The 17,170-nt window shown below is 39.5% G+C and overlaps 1 protein-coding gene across 2 annotated transcripts in view; it reads left to right on the top strand.

Annotated features, from left to right (window-relative positions):
- TNPO3 (transportin 3) overlaps positions 1-17,170 on the top strand; it is a 79,606-nt gene that overhangs the window by 58,287 nt on the left and 4,149 nt on the right. Inside the window, exons 17-21 of one of the 2 annotated variants that reach the window (XM_088018468.1) lie at positions 2,872-2,988; positions 4,257-4,351; positions 5,684-5,858; positions 7,504-7,671; positions 11,606-11,718. In XM_088018468.1, coding sequence (XP_087874594.1) covers positions 2,872-2,988; positions 4,257-4,351; positions 5,684-5,858; positions 7,504-7,671; positions 11,606-11,718 — 668 coding nt within the window. The remainder of the gene's footprint in view (positions 1-2,871; positions 2,989-4,256; positions 4,352-5,683; positions 5,859-7,503; positions 7,672-11,605; positions 11,719-17,170) is intronic. The other variant, XM_028104988.2, reaches the window with a different exon arrangement.

Here is a 17,170-nt window from a genome sequence, read left to right as displayed (position 1 = left end):
CAGGTGATCATATAAGTCTGTTATTTGTCAAGAAATGTTTGACTTTTTTATAATCACCAAGATTGATATGTAATTATGATGGTGTGACTCAATCACATTCACATCAAGAACTATTCTATATACGAAGCCTGTAACTAGTAACTTATATCACTAAGCAATTTGATGTTAACCTTACAGCAAAGCCAGGACTAGATTGAGGCAAGGCAAAGTGTCAACCTTGGCATTTGCAGGACTTGGAGCAAGTGCCTTCTTAGGTTTTGCATCCATGCATTGAGGGAAAATGCACAGCTCCAGGCTGGGCCACACCCACCTAGCCAGAAGTGACCTTTGTCTACCTGGACAGTATATCCATGGTGCAGATTTTAAGGAGGCAAACCCGCTGAAGAGCTGACCCTGACAATGAGTGCCCTCTTAAATTTTTTTAAATTTTAAATTTTATTTTTTAAGTAACTTCTACACTCAGCGTGGGGCTTAAACTCACAAACCTGAGATCCAAAGTCATATGTTCCACTGACTGAACCAGCCAGTTGTTTTTTTGTTTGTTTGTTTGTTTGTTTTATTTATTTGTCAGGGAGAGCATAAGCAGGGGGAGTGGCAGGCAGGAGAAGCACACTCATGTTGGGCAAGGGGCCTGATGCAGGACTCGATCCCAGGACCCTGGGATCATGACGTGAGCCGAAGGCAGACGCTTAGCCGACTGAGCCACCCAGGCATCCCCCCGCCTTTTTAAATAGAATTTGTGCAATATATTTCTCTTCACTTGCATATTTTACCCACAACTTAACATTCTTTTTACAGGCTGCACTCAGCTTGATAATAATCACAATTCCTTTCAAACAAATAAGAAAAATTCAAAATCGTAAACCCATAAGAAAACAAATTAAAAATGTTGAAAATAAGTCACCCCTCCCATTAGGAGCAGTGTCCATTTGTACAATATATAGGGTTTGGGTTAGAATCTCTTTATGGATCAGGCACATGTTTTCACGACACCTTTATTCTTGCCAGTTTTATTAGCTCCTGCCTGGCAACTCTGCTGGTCTTGGAGGCGTCGGTTCCTTGGTGGCACCTGGGAGCTGAGGCGGGTGGGATGCAGGGCGGCCGGGCTGGTGGGGCAAGCAGGGGAGAGCAGCAGCTGCGTGCAAAGCAGAACCTGGGCTCGCTCTGTGCAAAGTCGTCAGAGAGACCAGAACAGCCAGGGCAAGGACAGACAGCGGGCAGAGGCCGGCATTTATTTACAGTTCAGCCTCCTGAGGATTGTGGTGATTGCCCCCAGAGATGTGACCCTGCCCTGCCTGTCTCTCCTAGGCACCTCATTCTTAAGGAAGCACGCACCCTCAAGTAGGGTCATGCTAGTGCAGTATCAGTTGGCATATGCACAGCCCTGCCTCCTTTGTATTGTAGATTTGATTAAAGTTTACATTTACTGTACCCTGAGGACACCATATGTTTGTACTGCATGCGTTTCCACCTTTGGTTATATGTCCTCTTCAGTGTAATACATTCTGGGTCAAACATAACTTGATTTAATGCCCCTTTGCTGTTAGAGGATGCCCTCATGACTTTGATTTTTTTTTTATTCCTGCTAATTAAGTATGTGACCAACCCAGTTGAGTAGCACCTTGTATAGGAAATGTGTTCTAAAGACAGTATATGTGAAAAAATGAAAAGTATTTTTTAAAATTCAAAAATCAGAGGTCAGCAAACTAGAACCATTGGGCCTATTACCTGGTTTTATAAGTGTAGTTTTACTAAGAGGTTGCCATGCTTACTCATTTAAGTATTCTGTATTGGCCATTTGTGCTGTGGTGGCAAAGTTGAATAGACAGATCATATGACCAGCAACACCTAAAATTTTTACTATCTGGCCCTTAAAGAAAACGTTTACCAGCTCCTGACTTAAATCATTCATTATGTAGAGCATATAGTTTTGAGTATACAACACCAAATAGAGTCATAGCTCTCATCACATGTGGCCCATTCCATGGTATACGTTAATAATAAGAGTCAGTCACTTTGTCTTTCAGCCCCCACCACACTCATTGAGTTGAATTTATATAATAAAACCAGTACATTTGGTTAAGCGTCCGATTCTTAGTATATGTGCTGCTGAAGCGAGCACTAAGCGTCCGATTCTTGATTTCAGCTCAGGTCTTGCTCTCAGGGTCATGAGTTCAAGGCCTATGTTTAAAAAAAAAAAAAATCAATACATGTGTTGTGATGGCATTTTAAATAGATAAATGTGCAGATGCCTCTTAATTTTTGGAGGAGAATAGGGAAAAAATGCTGAACAAATCATTTAATTCAAATATGTATATTGTATTAACATTTTTATTCTCTTGAGATCCAGGTATCTTGAACAGAAACACTTTTTTACTTAAGAGTTTAAGTAGAGGGGTTTAGAAACAACTCAAAATTTAAACAGTGCTTTCACAGTTTCTTTCAGGATAAAGGTATTTGGTATTTTTAGCCCTGCTATAGCTATATATGCTTTCTTTCTTTTTTTTTTTTTTTTAAGAGTTAACCTTTAATGCAAATAAGGACAACCTTTAGGTATTGGGATTTATGCTAGGATTTTGCAAATAGCTTGGATGATTGCATCTTAACGGCTTCCAGCTCGAACTACATACAGCTCTCTTACAACATTGTCTTGGGAAGATAAAAGGTCAAAGGCTGGAAGGACTCTAAAAAGAGTACTTGAAAATTATTGAAAAATTGAGCCCTGTGTTTCAAAAAATGTTGCCAACAAGCTTTACTATGTTGTCTTAAAGAGAAGAAACCAGTCTGTCTCTGAATTTCTTCTTCCAGACAGTTTCCTAAGTTGATACTTAGGCAGGTAGAGAATTGAACAACTGGTTTCTCCCTTGGCAGATGGTGAATGTGTACCACGTACATCAGCATTCCTGTTTCCTGTACCTTGGCAGTATCCTTGTGGATGAATACGGCATGGAAGAGGGCTGTCGGCAGGGACTACTAGACATGCTCCAGGTCTGTTTTCCCTGGGGAGTATCTTGGAGGGACTAAAGCCCTGAGCGGTTTGTTCTTCACCATGTTTTGAATTCTCTTGCTTCTCATTGTTTATCCTCCAGGCGTATTGATTTCCTAATAACAGAGAGGTAGAAACTTGCTAGTTGTTCTCTGGACAGACATGCCTGGGAGAATGAGAAATTGACCATATATGACTGTAAGGATCATTACAGCTACTACTGCCAAATTTATGCTCTCTAAAGATAATGGTTTTTTGAGACGTGGAAAAGGGAACAAATGGATATAAAACAAAAGATCTGTAAGCTCAAGCATGATTCTGTTTTTAGGTTCTTGCCTAGAACAACCAGTGAACTAACTCACTTATTAGCAGGGATGGTCATAGGGTAAATAGCAGGCATTGGAAAAGGCTCTTGATACACTGCTTTTTTCCCCTCCTAGTCATAGGGAGGAAAATATATTAGGGAGTTAATGATGCTCCTTTTCACAAGATGTCTTGCCCTTTAAAATTGACATTTCATGTGACACCTGGGGGGTGTTAAGTGTCCGACTCTTGATTTTGGCTCAGGTCATGATCTCAGGGTTGTGAGATCGAGTCCCACATCAGGCTCTGGGCTGGGCATGGAGCCTGCTTAAGATTATCTCTCTCCCTCTGCCCACCACCCCCACTGGCACGCTCTCTCAGAAATAAAATCGACATACTATCCTTAAAACTTGAAAAAAAAGTTCATGTACTCCTTTAGTGGACTTGACCATATCTAGTACATAAGCAGCCTTTACTTTCAGAAACTTCTAAAATTTTCTTTTTTTTGAGAGAGAGAAAGAGACAGAAAGCAAGCTGGGCAGGGAGCGTGGGAACAGGGAGAGAGAATCTTAAGCAGGCTCTCCGCCTAACATGGAGCCCAACACAGGGCTCACTCTCATGACCCTGAGATCATGACCTGAGCCGAAATCAAGAGTTGGATGCTTAACTGAGCCACTCAGGCGCCCCCGGAAACTTCTAAAACTTTGAGATGACATCTGTCCAGTTTCATCAACGAAAATTTATACCCTCAACCCTTTCTGAAATGTGGACTTCATATATGAAAACTCTATCAGTTGAGAAAGATTTCTCTCTTCCTTTTCTTGATCTGATTCTCATCATAGTCTTTTTCTTTTCCCACTTTGCTTCCCCCACTTTATTCCTTTTGTATATGTTGTGATATTTAGCAAGCCTGAATGCTGTTGGATTTATATACTAGCATTTATTTAAAATCACTGTTCTGTTTTAGGCACTGTGCATCCCTACCTTTCAGCTGCTGGAACAGCAGAATGGGCTCCAGAATCACCCTGACACTGTGGATGACCTGTTCAGGCTGGCCACCAGGTCAGTCCTTCTGAAGAGCAACCCTTTCTTTTATTGCTTATCCCCATCACTGCTTCGTCTTGTCATGTAACACTTGACTGTTTGCTTCTCTATAAAATGAGGTTAGTGAAGTATAGGTAGGTTAATGATTCATAGCCCTAAGTTAAATTGTGAACCAGAATATCCCTGTAAGTGAGGAAAAGGAGTTGGATGGGAGCAGGGTAAAGCAGCTGGGTTTCTGTCACAAAGGAGAGAACATGGACAAGACAATTAAAACCAACTTGGTAAAAACATTTGACTAGAAAATCTCTAGAATCCCCTGTAGTTTTAACTTTCTGTGCTGCTCTGATGACATGTTCCACTTCAGCTTTTTCCTTTAGGAAGCTTCGCATCCTTTAGATATAATCACATCTCAGAGTAAAAAATTCTTAGGATTTTAAGGTGCCTTAGAAGTTACCTTGTTTTGCACTTCTTGGTTCTGCACCCAGCTTTCCACCCCAGTTTTTGCTTAAATTTCCCTTTACCAGTAACACTGACTTATATTATTGCCAAACCTTTGAATTCCTTCTTTAGTCCCAAGCTAAGGAATTTGAACCAAATCAGTTAGTGAACATAGAAGCATTTAAAAATTATGAAAAATAGATTATTATATGTAATTATACATTTAATACATACCTTATCACAAATGCGAAATAGTATTGACTATTTCAGGATTGTATGTCGAACGCTTTTTTGGTTAGTTTTTGGACAAGTTAGAAACACCTTTGTTGTTGTTGATACGGGAGAACATTGGGTGGACTCTCCAGTCTCTCTTTTCCCAGTGTGTGTTCCTTGAAAAACTGATCCCCAGAGATGCTCTTTGCACAAATAAGCATTGTGAAGTAAATTTGGAAAATATTGTATCTTTTTTGTGGAGATTCTCCATGTACATTAAAGGGTCTGAGAAATCTTGTGGGACATTGAGTGTAAAGTTTAGAGAGTTCCCATATGCCAGTGCTCACCTGCCCCCGCCATGGCCTCCCTCACCGTCAGCATCCCCCACCAGAGTGGTCCATTTGTTGGAATTGATGAACCTATATTAATATGTCATTATCACCCAAAGTCTAAGTTTACATGAGGATTCACTCTTGGTGGTGTACCGTTTGTGGATTTGGACAAATGTGTAATGACATGTATCTACCAATATAATACCATACAGAATAGTTTTAATACTGTAAAAATCCATGTGTTCACCTGTTCAGCCCTCCCTCACCCTCTAACTGCTAGCAACCACTGACTTTTTACTGTCTCTATCCGTAGTTTTGCCTTTTACTCTGGCTGCTTGTAGAGCCTAATCCTGTCATTTATATCTAGCCTGTCTTTCCACACCAGATTTATTCAGCGTAGCCCTGTTACCTTGCTGAGGAGCCAAGTGGTCATCCCTATCTTGCAGTGGGCCATTGCCTCCACTACCCTGGACCACCGGGATGCCAATTGCAGTGTCATGAGGTTCCTACGAGACCTTATCCATACAGGGGTAGCCAATGATGTAAGTATAAACATTGTACCTTGCTACTTTGCAGCTCATCACTTTTTACATCTCTTCCTCATTTCTTAGGGGAAAACCAGATTCTTGTTATTTGATCTATATTGGTAGGTACATACCATTCACTAACCAAAACATTAACTATTAGATTTAAGACAGCCTCTACTAGGTGCTGTAAGGTATATATTAACAATCTAAAAGTATTTCTCCTCCCATGTCATTCAAGGTTTAGTAGAAGAGATAAACAGATATGAATATTTAAATAACAATAGGAAGGCAGTATTTGATTGCCAAATGAGTGATAAAAGTCATGATTGCTATGAGATCAGAGGAGGGAAAACTCCTTGGTCAGAAGTGGGTTGGGATTGGGGCGCCTGGGTGGCTCAGTTGGTTGAGTGACTGCCTTCGGCTCAGGTCATGATCCCAGGGTCCTGGGATCGAGCCCCGCATCAGGCTCCCTGCTCAGCGGGAAGCCTGCTTCTCCCTCTCCCACTCCCCCTGCTTGTGTTCCCTCTCTCGCTGTCTCTCTCTCTCTCTCTCTCTCTCTCTGTCAATTAAATAAAAATTAAAAAAAAAAAAAAAAGAAGTGGGTTGGGATTAATTTCTGGAAGAAGAGGGACTTCAGTGGGACCATCGGATATAGGTGGAATTTGGATGGATCAGAGAGGGGAGGATAGTCTTAACTGGGGCATAAATCACAGAGAAAGTCAGGATAGGTGGGCTGGAGTAGTAAAATGGTTCACAAAATTTTCAAGGTAGATTTGGCTAAATATGGATTAGAATTTAAGGTAATAGAGAACAGTGAAGGAATAAGCAACTATGTGAGTGGGCTAATTATTCAAGAAGTTTGGTCATAAAAGGAGAAAGAAAAAGAAGAAAACTAGATGTGAAAAGCAATTTATAAAAAGTTATTTCTGGGGCTCCTGGGTGGCTCAGTTGTTGAGCGTCTGCCTTTGGCTCGGGTCATGATCCCAGGGTCCTGGGATTGAGCCCCACATCGGGCTCTCTGCTCCTCGGGAAGCCTGCTTCTCCCTCTCCCACTCCCCCTGCTTATGTTCCCTCTCTTGCTGTCTCTCTCTGTCAGATAAATAAAATCTTTAAAAAAAAAAAAAGTTATTTTTTTCAAGATATTAGAAATAAATGTATAGACTAGAGAGAGGAAGAAAATAAGGTTTTTTTGATAGAAAAGATTAGGTATCTGATAGAAGTCTTTGATTGTTTATTCAGTTAGTTTTATTTTATTTTATTTTTTTTAAAGATCATGGGATCATGACCTGAGCCGAAGGCAGATGCTTAATGACTGAGCCACCCAGGTGCTCCAATTCAGTTGGTTTTAAAAAAGGAAATAGGAACACTTTATTTTTCTCTGAAAAATAATTAAAATTGCTACCTGTAACCTTTAGTCGTTGTTTCTCTTCTGCTTTCTATTCATGAAAAAATCTAAGGGTTAAGGTTAATCTCAGCTGAAATCCATGCCCATTTCCTTGATACTAAATTCTTGATATTTTCTTCCTAAGGACAGAACATTTTATTGGAGTCTGTGAATCTAGCTGTTATATATTATATATACTTCCTTTTCCAGGAAGGAGGAATTATTAGAGTGGAGAGTTGAAATTAGAACTCATCTTTTGCTCTTGTTTCCTTATAGCATGAAGAAGACTTTGAATTACGGAAAGAACTGATTGGACAGGTGATGAACCAGCTTGGACAGCAACTTGTAAGCCAACTGCTCCACACGTGCTGCTTTTGTCTCCCTCCCTATACCCTACCAGATGTGGCTGAAGTACTCTGGGAGATCATGCAGGTTGACAGACCGGTAAGATTGTTTTCAGGAAGAACCCATTCTCACAGTCCTTAAACTTTGGTCCCTGGAGGCAGACTATAATTTTGAAACCAGCTCTGTTGTATATTCATGGAACCTAATCTAGGCATATTAATTATTAGATGAAGGGGCCTATAGAAGGCCAGTAATTCATTGTGAGGTTTTTAAAGCATGTTGGTGTCACTGTCACAGGGTTTATATTACCTGAAGTGAATACTAAGCATTGAATTCAGCTGTGTGGCTGGCCAGTGAGAAATTTGTTCACTTGTGAGAGATTCCCATATATCAGTTACATAGTAGTACAGGTTATTCAAGAAGTGAATTTACTCCAAGCTCGTTAGATAGCACTGTATGGTTTTCCTTGGTAATAAATCTAGCCAGAGCATTTGGGGATACAGAAGCAGAAAATCAGCTCACAATATACACTTGGATTTCTCCTTTGGATTAACTTGCATCTTGTTTCAATTCTTGATCCAGGTCATTTATCACCTGAGCATGGAAGGTTTTTTTAGGCTATCCAGTATTTTCCAAATAATATCAGTACTGGGCCACATGATCACAAATCAAGTTATGTGTACTGCATGAAAGTTTTGAGCATAGTGGTAAAGTACACATAGCCTATACATTATTTTTTAAATAGTATTTATAATTTTTTTAATATTGAAAGCAGTTTAGAAAAGTGCACAGTTGGTTCTAGTTAAAGTGAGCTGTCTTCCAGAACTACAGAAAAATCCAGATGCACAAGTTTATTGTAACTTTTAAGTCCATATGCATCTTAATGTCGTCTCTTGCTTTGTATCATTGATGACATATGTTAGCCTCAACTTCAGCAGTTTCACAAAACAGAGTACACTTTTATGGTTAGATTCTGATGTTACTGAGCCAGAAGTTCTGCCTTGGATTTGTGTGTTCATCTCCAAAATTCAGTGATTAGTTTATATTAGTGAGCATCTGCTTTTCTTGATCTTTGGCTAAAATGAAAGGTGGTCATGTGTAGGGCAGATGCTTGATAAATTTCTAACATTTTCTTTAGGTTTATCTTCCAAAACAGCCACATGAACTTTTTTTTTTTTAAGATTTATTTATTTGAGAGAGAGAGGGGACGAATAGGAGGGGCAGAGGGAGAGGGAGAGAGACTCTCAAGCAGACTCCGAGCTGAGTGCAGAGCCCAACACGGGGCTCAGTCTCAGGACCTGAGCCTAACGAAGAGTTGGACGCTTAACCGACTGTGCCACCCAGGCACCCCTAATTCTTCTATACCAAACTCTTGAGGCTCCTATGTGACTTTGGTTTCATCAGGTAGCTCTGTTCTTCCATGTAAGCTCAAGTGCTTCAGGAATGAATAGTATCTACAGGTCCAATTGCTAGTTGTTCAGCATGTTCTTTTTCAATCTAATATGGCTATATTTTTGTGTTTTCGTAAAGAAAGTACTCAGTAAACCCCATCAGTGCCAACAGGTTTAATTACAAAAGCACTTGACATGAGAAATAAAATTTCCATACTGTTAACTTTTTACAAACATACTTGTTTCCCAGGTATCAGAAAACTTACTATGTAAATTTAACTTTATAAAAACATTCTTGGGGTGCCTGGGTGACTTAGTTGGTTAAGCAGCTGCCTTCAGCTTAGGTCGTGATCTCGGGGTTCTGGGATCGAGCCCTGTGTGGGGCTCCCTCTCACAGGGAGTCTGCTTCTCTCTCTCTCTCTCTCTCTCAAATAAATGGATAAAAAAAACTTTAAAAAAATAAAAATAAAAACATTCTTATTTTGTAAACATATGGTTAAGTGCTAACAGAGGAAGAAAATTACAAAAGTAAGTTGAGGCAGGAACAGAAACCAGATATCCATGGGCTCATAAGAGTTTACTATATAGATAGATAACCACAGAATGGGTGTCAAAAAATTTAAAGTGATTGTTTTCTATAACCATCAACTTACAACTGAGTTTTTGTAAATGAACTCTTATATAAATACAGGTTGTCCGTACCCTGTAAACTGATTGAGATTCTAAGGATGTAAGCCCAAAGAAAATTTGCATTCTTGAGCACTTTCTTAATTTTGTACCATTTTCAAAATTCAACACGCAGGAGGGATTTTTCAATAGAAGATGGCTTATCAGCTTTGTCATGTGACGTGAATATACGTGAATGTATTTAAACCCTTACCTTCTTTGTTGGATACCCATCTGTGGCAAATTTATTCAGTGCTTTCAACCAGATTTCTCAGATTCCTTTATTAGAAGGTGATGAGACCCATTGTGTGCTAGCTGACTAGTTTTGCTTTTTAGTTTCTTTTCTTATTCTTGGTTAGGGCTATATTGTAGTTAACTCATAGGCTGTTTTTGGATGCCAAAACTTTATCAGTTAAGGGTTCTTCCTGAATCTCTTGCCCCTCCTTGTTTGTCTTAGTAGAGTGTTCTCTTCCTTGGGGGCAACATTTGGAGAATTATGCAGGACTTCTTAAGCATTTATAATGTAATGTTTACTTTTGTTCCAGTTTGTTATCATAAATGAACATAATGGGGGAATATATAATGTTAAAAATTTAGTTATAAAAGGTTATTTTATTGCTGAAAACTACGACCAAGGTGTACATCCTACTTAAGAAAGGCATGGAAAATTTAAAGCTAACTCAAAGAACAGTTCAACTGAAAATAACCCAGAGGAAGTCTCTGGAATTTGATTTTTAGTTTGAAGAGGAAGGAAGTAAGGGGTTTTTTTGTGCATATGAAAGGTATAAAGAGACTATGCTCAGATGTAAATAATATTCTTTTACAACATTTTTTTTTAAAGATTTTATTTATTTATTCATAAGAGACAGAGAGGCAGAGGGAAAAACGGGCTCCCTGGGACTTGATCCCAGGACCCTGGGATCATGACCTGAGCCGAAGGCAGACACTTAACCATCTGAGCCACCCAGGTGCCCCTACAACATTTTTTTAAAAGATTTATTTATTTGAGAGAGAGAGAGTGTGCACAAGTCGGGGGAGGGCCAGAGGGAGAGAGAGAGAATCCCAGGCAGACTCCCTGTTGAGCAGTGGATCCCACAACCCATCAGATCATGACCTGAACCGAAACCAAGAGTGAGACGCTCAACCCACTGAACCACCCAGGCACCCCAATAATATTCTTTTAAGTAGCAACCAGAGTGAGCAACAAAATTTTCTGACCCAAAGAACAGGCAGGTATCACAAAGGAGCTGACTGGATATGACTATTCTACTGAGAGAGTTGACTTTAAAATCCTTTAGACCCTGGATTCATATTATTTATATATTCTCTGACATGTTTACTTAACTATACTTTTTTTTATTTTTAAGATTTTATTTATTTGACAGAGAAATAGCAAGAGCAGGAACACAAGCAGAGGGAGTGGGAGAGGGAGAAGCAGGCTTCCTGCCGAGCAGGGAGCCCGATGCAGGGCTTGATCCCAGGACCCTGGGATGGGATCATGACCTGAGCCGAAGGCAGATGCTTAATGACTGAGCCACCCAGGCGCCCCTTACTTAACTATACTTTTTGTCCTTGCTCTTTGTGGTACTGAACTTTTGCTGTAGGTTGCCTTTGATCTTTACACTCAAGAGTTTTCTGGCAGCTGTTTAATTTTTGAAATATTACAGAAGTTTAATGACAAACAGAACAATAGTCTCATCCAAAAGAGACTTCACTTCTAAGGTAGAGAAGGGCTGTCTGAAATGATGCCTGCTACACCTTTGAAGGGAAGTCTAGGTTTGCCTTTGTAGACTATTCCAAACCCCAGAGGGTTGGAAGGCCTAAAGATAGTAGTGCTTTTGTTAATTCCTTTCCTTACTTCCAAGTCGTGAAGAGCTGATGCTGCTGAGAAAAACCTGCAGGTTTTGTTATTACTTGTAGGGTCCAGTTGAGTAAGTCCTGCCTCCTCTTAAAACTCTTACCGTCTCTCTGCACAGACTTTTTGTCGATGGTTAGAGAACTCCTTGAAAGGTTTGCCAAAGGAGACAACTGTGGGAGCAGTCACAGTGACACACAAACAACTTACAGATTTCCACAAACAAGTCACTAGGTGAGTGATGTGAGGTTTTTTTTGGTTTTGTTGTTTTTTTTTTAATGTGAACAGAAATGGGTGTGCAGAAAAAATATATCTTTGTTTCTTATACCAGATTTACCCAAGAGTATGTTTCTGTGTGCCTTTGTAAATTCACAACTTAGTGTCTGTTTAGCATTGACTTGCACAAATTGACATTAGATACCAATCTGAGAGGAAATATCATCATGCCGTATAGGTGTGCATCAATTTTACTGTACAAATTTATTAACTGGTCTGGTATAAGATCTTAATGGGTAAGTGGAGGCGTTATCTCTTCCAAAAGAAAAATGCATTCATCAGTCCACTACCCTTCACAAGATCTGTCTTTATCTTTCTGAAGTCCTCTGTTCTCATCTGTATTCTGGGGTCAGGAATGCAGATGTGAATAGGCGAAGCATTAGTTGTAAAACATAGATGATGTAAATTGCAGTGAATTGGAAAATTTTCACTATGCCTAAAGATACTGAAATTCTAATGTCATGCAGGCCAAACAAAATCTCTCTCTGAGATGTATTAGGCCCATGAGCTGCTTATTTACAGCTTAGTAAAAATGTTAAGTATACATGAGTATTTTTTACTGTGAACCCATAGTAAACATTTTCAGTGTAACTACATAGTCTTCCTAATTACTACTTTATAGCCAGAAAGCATTACTTAATTTCCATACAGTGCCTCTATTAGTAGACATTTAGATTATTTTTTAGTATTACGGGTAATATTAAAACCCTAGCCTTTTCCTTCTTTTGACTATTTTCCTTAAAATGCAATCACTGAATCAAAAGGTTATGAGATTTTTATGGCTTTTGGTAGTATTAATGGTAGCAATTTTGTAACTGTGTGCTACCTTACCCTGATAACGCCTTTTTATATATCTAGAATCTCTAGAATTTTGCCTAAATTTTAGGCATTGGCTTATATGCATACAGTAGTGGAATGATTTACGGGTCCAAGCATGAGTGTTGCAGTAAGGTTTGGTAATAGTGAAAAACACTGGAAATATTCTAATTGCTCATTAATAGAGAATGGTTAAATAATTAACAGAATGTAACTAAAGAGGCACTAAAAAAGGAGGAGCAAGAATATGCATGTCATACTACAGAAATTTATGTAAGTATATTATAAAGGGAAAAAATAACAGTATCATATAACCCAACTTGTACTGACAATTTTTTTTAACTTCTAATTGTGATAAAATACACATAGAATTTATTTTAACCATTCCCAAGTATACTGTTCAGTAGTGTTAAGCGCATTCACGTTGTTTGCAATCAGTTTCCAGAATTTTTTTCATCTTATAAAACCAAAACTATACCCATAAAACAGCAACTCTCCCTTCTCCATTCCCTATCCCCCAGCAACCATCACTCTTTCTGTTTATGATTTGACTCTTCTAGGTACCTATATAAGTGAAATCATATGGTATTTGTCCTTTTGTGACTCAGTGTAATGTTCTCAAGGTTCATCCATGTTGTAGCGTGCGTCAGAATTTCCTACCTTTTTAAGGCTGAATAACATTCCATTTTATGTATGTACCACATTTTATTTATTCATTCATCTATTGGTGGACATTTGGATTGCTTCTGCCTGTTGGCTATTGTAAGTAATGCTGTTATGAACATGGCTGTAGACAAATATCTCTTCAAGACCCTGCTTTCAGGGTGCCTGGGTGCCTCAGTCAGTTAAGTGTCCCAACTCTTGATACCTACTCCGGTCATGATCTCAGGGTTGTGAGATCGAGCCCTGCGTTTGGCTCTGTGCTGGGCATGGAGCCTGCTTAAGATTCTCTCTTTTTCTCTACCCCTCCCCACCTTAAAAAAAAAAAGAAAGAAAAGAAAGACCCTGCTTTCAATTCATTTGGATTGAAAAGAATTCCCAGCACTGTCCTTTTCCCCACTGAATGGTCTTGGCACCCTTATTGAAAATCATTTTACCATATATGCGAGGGATTTATTTTGGGGCCCTCTGTTCTATTCCGTTGGTCTCTGTGTCTGTCTTTATGTCAGTACCATGCTGTTTTGATTACCATGGCTTTGTAATAATTTGGAATTGGAAGTGTGAGACCCCCAGCTTTGTTCTTTGTCCAAGGTTATTTGGAATATTCAAGGTCTTTTGAGACTCCATATGAATTTTAGGATAGATTTTTCTATCTTCACAAAAAATGTCAATAGGATTTTTGATAGGGATTGCATTGAATCTGTAGATCTCTTTGAGTAGTATTGACATCCTAACAAAATTGAGTCTTCCAGTCCACGAACAGGAGATGTCTTCGTATTTATTGGTGTCTTTAATTTCTTTCGGCAACATTTTATAGTTTTTTACATTCTTTTTGATGCTGTTGTAAATGAACCAACTTGCACTTTTTTTAAAAGTTGTTTTATTATGTGTGTCGTATATATGCATAGCAAATTTCTGGAGAGATAGACAACTAAGACCAGGATGGCAGGGGCGGAAAGACTTTCACTTTTTATTTCATAACTTTCTGTACTATTTTCTTTTTTTTTCATGAGCATGTGGTATCCATTTATAATTAAAACCAGACCTAGTTTTTAAAAGGGGGAATGGGGTGCCTGAGTGGCTCAGTTGGTTAAGCGTCTGACTTCCCCTCAGGTCCTGATCTCCAGGTCTCCTCGAGCTTTGTGCTCAGCGGGGAGCCTGGTTGTCCCTCCTCTTCTGCCCCTCCCCCTGCTTGTGTGCGTGCCTGCTCTCTCTCCTCTTTCGTGCGCGCGCTCTCTCTCTCAAATAAAAATCTTTAAAAAAATAAAAGGGGAAGAAAATAAATTGTAGGTGATGGTATAAGAGCTAATCTTCTTTTCTGAGATTTAATTTCTTATCTTACTTTCCAAATGGTTTACTTTCTCACCTCCCAGAGTTTCTCCAATAACTTTGCTAATTTTTTAAAATTCCAAACCTATGAGTGCTGTTATTTTGTAGCTTACTAAAAGTAGCTTAACTTCATGTCCCAGAAGTATTACTGATTTTGGCCATAGATCATGTGACTACCTTCATGACCTATTTTGTCAGAAGGGAATTTCCCCTCCTCTAGATAGGTGTATATTGACTGGGATGGCTTTACAAAATTATTTTATTTCTTTTTACTGTGAATCTCCCCAGTAGAAGTAGTATTCCACCTCTAAGCAGTCTCAGGGAAAAGTAGCTTCTTTCTGCTTCTGTTTTGCTGTATTCCATCTAGTATTGGTCAGTAGAAGGGCAGGATCATTTTGGCTCTAATTTCCTTAAAGCAAATGAGAGGCTGGAGAGAACCCTCAAAGAACTAGGCTTAGAGTCAAGGATGTTGGCATGAATCTTGCCACTTACTGAACCTCGGCCTATTTACTGTAAAATAGGCTTAGTACTACCTATCTTATTCATAAGGGGTTCTTAATGAGATATCAAGTGGAAATTTAAAGATTTGGTATGTAGTAGATGATCAGTGAATGTTAACTTTCTCCTTGGAAAAGAACCTGCTGGAATGTCGTTATGTACTTGCAAAGCTAGCTGGAGCATGTCTCCTGCCAGCTCTAAGGTAACCACCCACACATTCTAGAATAAGTCTCCACCAAACCTGTATTCCCTTATCTGGGCTAATCTGTGATAGGAAGAACCATAGAATACGTCTGAAAAGTCATGGACATTCCCTCATTTAAGGAAAATTGAGTGGCACAGAAAAGGAACCTAAATAAAGCAGTGCTACAAACAAAAATATCTGTGATCTTTGCCCTGTGATATGGGGAAATAAGGTGCACTACCAAGCTGGCCTACTTGGTCTCTCATTGTGGAATACATTTTGCAGTTCCTCCTATAGTAGGCGGTGGTGGGAAATGAACAGAAGAGGCAATGTCAAGGTACTAGAGAAAAGGTTTGAGATTGCTCACCTCCTTGTAGTAATTCTTTCTCTAGTATACGTTTTGCTCTTGAACCTTCTGTTCCATGCATGACTCAGTCTCCCTTTTGGTTGTAAGGTCCTATAATTCCTGCCTCAACATGCTGCTTTGTTTGCCATCCTAACAGGGAGGGTAAACTGGTTCAGTTTCATTTCAGCAAGTCCAAGCCTGTTTTTCAAATGGTACTGGTAATTAATTCCCTAACATTTTTAGTTGGTCACCTTAAAGAAAGCTGAGGTTTTTCATTTGAAATATCATTCTTGCTCTCCAAACACGACTAATTATGACTAGAAGAAATCCTGCCATCATTTCCCATGTCTCTATGTTGATGTTTATTCCCTGACTCTTAACACTTACATGAGAATCTCAAGGTCAGAAGATGTTGAATAAAGGAAGCATTGACTCTAGAGTTAAAATCCAGTATGGGGGTGTCTTGCTCAAGTCGTTAGTTAGAGCTCGGTTACTCTCCATTATCCACGAACATCCGGTGAGAAGGGCTGTATTTCTCAGCACACCGCTAGGATTACGGGTCTTGAGGAACGGTCACCATAAAAGTATTCACAAGTATGGTGAAAGGATCAGGATTGTGGGAATAGAAGCCAGAAAATAGAATCTAGAAAAAATAGTGGCCATTTTTAGACTTTTTTTAAAGGTTTATTTATTTGAGAGGGAGAGAGAGAGAGCGAGAGATAGAGCATGAGCAGCGAAGAGAGGGAGAAGCAGACTCCCTGCTTAGCAGGGAGCCCGACGCAGGGCTAGATTCCAGGACGCTGGGATCATGACCTGAGCTGAAGGCAGAGACGCCCAACCAACTCAGCCACCCAGGTGCCCCAGTAGTGGCCATTTTAAATAAATGAATGAAATGGGAAATAAATGCCAGAAGGACTGAGGTGGAAAACAGAAAATAGTTGTAGCTTCTAAGTTTGGTGTTTTGTTGTTGTTTTTTTTTTTAATCCATTTCTTTGGGCCTAATCAAGGACACATTAAACATTTGGCTGAGGCTCTGGACACCAGAGCAGTTGCAAACAGGACTGGGAGCAGAGCTGAGCTGACTTGAGATGCCAGGCTACCCCTCTTTCACCCTGGCTAACACAGTTCTCTGTAGTTGCATTCTGGTTTTGGTTTCTCCTGTGTCACAAGAGAGGTGAAGGATGGAGTTATCATTTCTCTTCTGTATTAAACCAAGGGTAGAAGAAGGGTAGAATTTAAAACATGTAAGGCATCAGAGTAGCAAAAGAATCTTAAGCCTCCATTGTTGCCCCACATTTAACTATTTCTTACTGTTGTAGTTCCTTATGATAACATGCCACACGGTGGCTTCTCTTGGGTTACATATCTTTTTCCTTTGTGACAGTTGGGAGCATGAGTGATATGTGCTGCTCACCCAACTGCCTCAATAGTCAGTATTGATTTGGAAATAGACTGAGGGAAGGAATGGTTGTATGGAAGCATGTTAAATTCACAAATGGCAGAATTTCAGTAAAACCAGAAGACTATTATTTTCATTACATTTTGGATGGAGAGAGACTGGAGAAAGTTTCTAGAAT

This window comes from Eumetopias jubatus, unplaced genomic scaffold (assembly GCF_037043125.1).
Source record: "Eumetopias jubatus isolate StellerSeaLion01/CBP00866 unplaced genomic scaffold, mEumJub1_p1.0 scaffold_14, whole genome shotgun sequence".
Taxonomy (NCBI): Eukaryota; Metazoa; Chordata; class Mammalia; order Carnivora; family Otariidae; genus Eumetopias; species Eumetopias jubatus.
This window is presented reverse-complemented; position numbering and strand designations above follow the sequence as displayed.